At 52.1% G+C, this 6,000-nt stretch overlaps 1 protein-coding gene across 7 annotated transcripts in view; it reads right to left on the bottom strand.

Annotated features, from left to right (window-relative positions):
• Window positions 1-6,000, bottom strand: part of Rph3al (rabphilin 3A like (without C2 domains)) — a 140,192-nt gene that overhangs the window by 48,134 nt on the left and 86,058 nt on the right. For 6 of the 7 annotated variants that reach the window (XM_050128853.1, XM_050128857.1, XM_050128859.1 and 3 more), the window contains exon 5: window positions 1,786-1,878. The exons of the other annotated variant lie outside the window; for it this stretch is intronic. In XM_050128853.1, coding sequence (XP_049984810.1) covers window positions 1,786-1,878 — 93 coding nt within the window. The remainder of the gene's footprint in view (window positions 1-1,785; window positions 1,879-6,000) is intronic. 7 annotated transcript variants of the gene reach the window in all.

Genomic DNA, 6,000 nt, shown 5'->3' with positions numbered 1-6,000 from the left:
CTCTCTCACACACACACACACACACACACACACACACACACACACACATTCACTATTTGCTCTGGCTGTCCTGGAACTCACTTTGTAGACCAGGCTGGCCTTGAACTCACAGAGATCCATCTGCCTCTGCCTCCTGAGTGCTGGGATCTTATCTGTGTTTTAAAGGGGGTCCCTTGAAGACCAGAGAGACTTCGGCTTAAAGAGGGGGCTCTGACTTTGAGGAAGGGGCAGCTTCTAACACTTCCGGAGTGTGAGACAGTCGGTAGGTACACTTCCTAAACTTGCGAACACCTGCCCCTACCCAGCCATTCCATGAAGGGCCATCATCATCACCATTTGGGAAGAAGGGACCTCCAGGGAGGTCTAAATGCCAGCTCACACACCAAGGCCCTGCATCTTTGTCTTCTAGATGCCCAGTAACGACAGGTAGAAATATTTTAAAAGCAACATGGAAGCTTGTTTGTGCTTAAAACCAAGATGTATACCTCAGTAGACCAGAGGCTCAACTACTTATTCCTTTAAAAAAAATTACACATATGATCTTGTCTAGGTAGTCTCTAGGCTAGCCTCCAACTTATGATCCTCCTGCCTCCTCCTGAGAGCTTAGGATTACGGGTGTGTGCTGCTGTGCCTAGCTGCTTACTATTTTGAGTATCCAAATGCGCTACCCATGGAGCCCAGTGGGTGGAGACAGCTGGGAAGTTGGTCTTCTTCGATATGAGAACTTAAAGCCTCCTACAGGAGGTGAGGGACCACAGCCAAGTCACTAAAAATGAGGCTAGAGAGAGGGTTTCTCACCCGGGAGAGAGGGGTGCAAACCGTAGGACCCAGTCCCAAAGCAGGAGCACGTGAGAGGAAGCATGCCTGGAGAAGAGGGGCAAATGCACACAGCAGGGCTGGGCATGCATGCCTCCATGCTCACCCCACACCCAGGATGCCTGGCTCTGCCCCACGGAGTCAAGGACTCAATGAAAGGAATTGCTCAAGAATCTAGACACGCAGAGGATGGACTGTGGAGGAAGGGGGGCTAAAACTTAAGATGCCCGGGAGGAGGATGGAATGACAACACAGAGATATCCGAGGACAGCAGAATTTTCCAGAACAGAAGGCATTTTATAAACTCAGATAAAAAGTGCCAAGCAAAATAACTGAAAGGCCAAACCATCTCTGGAAAGCTAAAGGTTCCCTGTGCCTCCCCGGAAGCTGCCTGCCTTGGCCTGCTCGGGTTCCATCCTGACCTTGGACAGACAGGAAAACCCAAGTTTGGGGGAAGGAGAGACAGTTCCAGGCCCCATCCCCTTGGGGGCCTTATCATACCCCCCAGTATGATTTACTTCCCCAGAAAGGGGTCAAGCTCCACCCACAGAACACTGGCACCAGAAATGACTCTGCCCTCAATTGCTCACCCATCCCCCTACCACTAGCTCCATATACACAGGCTATCAGGCCTCCGGTGTTTTCCACTGGAAGGGGGAAATGACACCCACCAGAGGGGATGTAAAAGGAGAAGCGAATGGACAGATGTCAGTAGTTCAGTGCGGTGTCACGTACTCAGAGGACATCCGTCACAGTCCCCAACTGTCACATGTACACAGGCTCACAGGGAGGCTACCCATGGAAACCACAGGTCCCAAAGCCCAAGAACCGGGCCGACCCGCACCTCTCCACCAGTGAGGTCATCCTGGGCAGTCCTCCTTGGGACCTTCCCTCTGGAGAAGTTCCTGCCAGCACCTCAATGCTGTGGCCCCTGCCCCGCCCAAGCCCTGCCCACTTCAGGATCCCTACCTCTCTTTGCTCACTGCAGATCTTACACAGCCACAGGGGCCGCTTCTGGCCAGGGGAGGGGGAGGCCTCGATCCCGCATTTGGTGCAGACTTTCTACAAGAGAGAGGACACATACGTGTCAATATTCTGGCCGCTTCCGCCTGGACTACGGGGCCAGGGCAGTGGTCTCCAAGGGATGCTCTGGCATCTTCTAAGAGGACAGCTTGCTTTGAGCTAAGGGCAGTGCTCCCGAAAGCCAATCGAGGATGCTTTGGATGCATGTACTGTAGCTGTCTCACGGATGGATCTCCATGCTACAGACTGCGCATCCCATGATTCTGCTTTGAGGGGACCGCATCAAAGCCAGCTAGCAGATCCCCACAGTGCCAGAGCGTTTAGCAGCAAAGAACTGGAAATCACCCAAATGCCTAATACCTGGGAAGAATCCAGGCAAACAAGGCAGGAGGAGACGCTGCTTTCCTACAGCCGACTGTGGCTACCTGCAGATGTGGGTGGGAAACACGGTCCTCTCCCAAAGAAAGTACACACTCTCTTAGGAGCAGGCCAGAGACTCCCACGTGTGCCTGACAGGTTAGGAGCCGTGGTGAGAAATATGAGCGACAGCCTAAGCACACGTGTTTGGTGCCACGATTCTCGTGTGAGGGTTCCAGGACCTCATCAGTAAGGTGGTAAGCTCACTGCGCAGCTGTGGAATGGAGGGTTGGTGGCAAAGAACTTGGAGGAGGGCAATGACTCTGGAGCCCTCCCATTCCTCCCTCCCGACATAAATAGCCAGACCACAGGCTCCAGTGTTTTTTCTTCTACTGAGTTGTTTAAGTCCTAACATCTAAACACACACTTTGCTTTCCCGAGAGACACAGCAACAAGCATTGGTGGGGAAGGCCAGGATAAATACTGGGAGGCAGAGGTGGATTGTTGGGGCTGAGGTTGCTTCCCAGCCTACCAGGGGTGTGTGATTCAGCAATGCCTATTTTTTCTTCATGTGTGTGTGGGGGGGGTACAGAGCCTCCTGTCCCTACAGGGTGGGGGCTTTCACTGAAAGGAGGGACAGATCTGTTGTTTGGCCTTTTCTGCAGGCTGCCAACTGAGCAAGAGACACATCTCTCCACGGAGAGGGAAATGTCACCAACTTGGCTTCTCTAAGCATGTGTCACCAGCCTGATTGGATGGCTGAGCCTGAGCTCGCCAGGAGTGGCAGGAGCCAGCAAACTCGGGAGGGAAGCTATGACACATTCGTGGGGGCCTGAATTGGCCACCATCCGATGTCACTTCTCTGGGTTTCTAAACAAAGTGGAATCTGCTCTCAGGTCAAGTCTCTCTGAGCTACCGGGAAGGCCCCCTCTCAGGACCTAGGCAGCACAGGGCTTCCTTCCCGGCTCTCAGGAAGGTACGGAGTCTGCAGCATTATGGTCAAGCAAATCAAGGCAGGGTCTCCGCAGACTGCGCCCCAGGGGTGCCCTGAGCTCCCAGGGTCTAAAGGGAGAGGCAGCTGCCTAAGTGTCGGCCCTGGCTTTGGGATCTTTGCAGGCTGGGACCAGTAGGCCTCTCCAGGGATTGGCAGCTCATCTCCTAGACCAGTGGTTCTTGAACTTCCTAATACTGTGCCCTTTTAATACAGTTCCTCGTGCTATGGTGCCCCCGGCCATAAAATTATTTTCATTGCTAGTTTATAACTGTAATTTTGCTACTGTTATAAATTGTTATATAAACTGTGTTTTCTGCTGGTCTTAGGCGATCCTATGAAAGGGTCATTCAACCTCCAGAGGGTTGGTGACCCACAGGTTGAGAACCATGGTGCTAGACCACCATCTCTGGGCTAGGTCTCAGAGGGGCCAGAGGTTGCTGCGGCTTTCCTTATTGTTCACTCTGTAATACAGAGCACTCTGCCCTCCCACGGCTGTTGAATGTGACCATGCTCTTGAAAATCAGGCCTGATTAAAATACCAGTGACTACCATTTATGGAGCAATTATGTGTACCAGGAACAGAGACCCCAAAAGTGTAGAGGAGATATGTGATGGGATCCCTGGGAAGATGGAGAAACGGAGGCTGAGATCCTGCAGACTGCCCGTCTTGTGAGCCACCGAGCAGTGTCAACAACCAGAGCAATCAAGCCCTTCCCCCAGGGGCTGCCTGCTACCCACAGCAATTGAGGGCTGGCTCTGTTCCAGCAAGGACCTGGGGTATGATTGGAAGTCCTAACTAGCTGCCCCGAGCCCCAGCATAGACTGATTCTGAGACCTGGGGTTCACAGGAGACGGGGGTGTAGCCGGGACACACTCACACATGCCCCCTGGCTGTTTTTTTTTAAGATTTTTATTTATTATGTATATAGGTTTCTTCCTTCATGTATCCTGCAGTCCAGAAGAGGACACCAGATCTTATTACCGATGGTTGTGAGGCACCATGTGGTTGCTGGGAATTGAACTCAGGACCTCTGGAAGAGCATCCAGAGATGCTCTATTCCTCTGAGCCATCTCTCCAGCCACCCCCTGGCTGGTTCTTGGCCAGAATGGTTTTGCTCTTTGTTCTCTCTCAGCCTAGAAACCTCCACTGGTTCCCTGCAAGCCCTGGGAAACATGGTGGTCACAGTCCCTAGGAGAGAACAATGCAGCCGTAGGCCCTGTCTACAGCAGCTCAGTTTGATATGATTGTACCATGGCTCCTGGCTCAAGTCACAGAAGCTTCTTCCACAGAAGTGGCAAGGGAGAAAGATGGGTAGCATCCTTCTAGAGTATTCCCAAGTGACAGACGACGGAGCGCTGGCCTCTTTCTCTTCTTATGAAGTCCCCAGCCCCACCATATGGGCTCAACCCTGTGACTGCCTGTAACTCTAGCACTTCCCAAAGATGTCACCTCCAAGTGTCCCATGGGTGAGGGCATCAGAATACAGGTTGAGGGGACACAAATATTCAGTCCACAGTGGCCTCCAGCCAGGACTGGGTCTTTCTCTGCTATTGCATGTTGGAAATCTTTGGTATTACTTGGAGTCACTGTGTTCCACCCTACATCACCCAGGACTCAGTCACCAATTCGATGATCCTGTAACCCTGCTCCCAGTTCCTGCAGAGTCAGTGGCTCATGATGCTGGGACAAAGGTTTTGATTGGGGCAAGATGGGGTGAGCCCTTGGGTGGACTCCTGAGTAGGCTGCCCAAGCCAGTCCACGTCTCAGATGTTCTAATGTCTACGACAAGTTCACCATTCATCGCTTGGAGAATTAGCGGAGATTCACGTTAAACGCAGCTGCTATAGAAGCAGCACTCAGGGCCCAGCACCGTCTTTATTAGTGGCACCTGTTGCACCCTGTTCTAAAAGCCCTCGTGATTCTCCTCAAGCTCTGCATCATTTGGTAGTGTCTAGCAGCCATGGATGATCACTTAAAGTGAAACTAAGGACCAGGGAATTGGCTCAGTGATAGAATATTTGCCTAGCAAAACCTGCCCATCCATATGCCCAGTGTGTATGGGATGCCAGCGTAGGTTGGATAACACATGTGGATAGGCAGGGCCGTGTACCTGTCAAAGTGCTGGGGCTTTTTCAGGAGTCACCCTGCCAAGGTAGAGGGTGGCTCAGCTGCACCAAGCGGGAGCTGGGGGGTCAGTTAAGTGGGATATTTGTTTTTTAAATTTTAACACTTATTTATTGTGGGGGGGATGTCAGAGGACAACTTAGAGGGGCAATGAGTTCTCTCCTTCTACATGTGAGCTCCTGGGGTCAAACTCAAAGGCAGCAGGCTTGACAGTAAGAGACTTTATTGGCCGAGTCCTCTCACTGGCCCCTAAGCAGGGTTTTGAAAGACAGGGTGCACATGTCTTGTTAAACTGTCTGATAGATGGTGCATCCATGCTGTAGGTCCAGGGAAGAAAATAAGAAAAAAAGCTCACAAGAACTGTCCCATCCTCCACCCACAGACCTGGGACACTGAGTCTGCAGACAGAAGTGACATGCAGTCACCCCCATGGACTGAAGACAGTAGGGTGAGCTCTGGTCAGGTGAAGGAGGAGGAGAAGAGGGGCAGGTAGTCCATCCATATTGGGGTATGCACACCCCACTTTCTCCAGCAGAGAACAACGCTGCCTGCTCCCTATGTGCCAAGTAGGACTGAGGGCAGCCAGGTGGAGAGAAAGTCGCTCCCACCCTACTTCAGGCAAAAAGGGAGGAAGGGAGGGTTTTCTTGGAGTTTGTCTCCTCTACCTTTTGCCTTTTAGAGTTTT

This window comes from Alexandromys fortis, unplaced genomic scaffold (assembly GCF_014885135.2).
Source record: "Alexandromys fortis isolate MF-2015 unplaced genomic scaffold, M_Fortis_MF-2015_v1.1 scaffold_80, whole genome shotgun sequence".
NCBI lineage: Eukaryota > Metazoa > Chordata > Mammalia > Rodentia > Cricetidae > Alexandromys > Alexandromys fortis.
The sequence above is the reverse complement of the archived record's forward strand: the minus strand, read 5'-3'. Positions and strand labels throughout refer to the sequence as shown.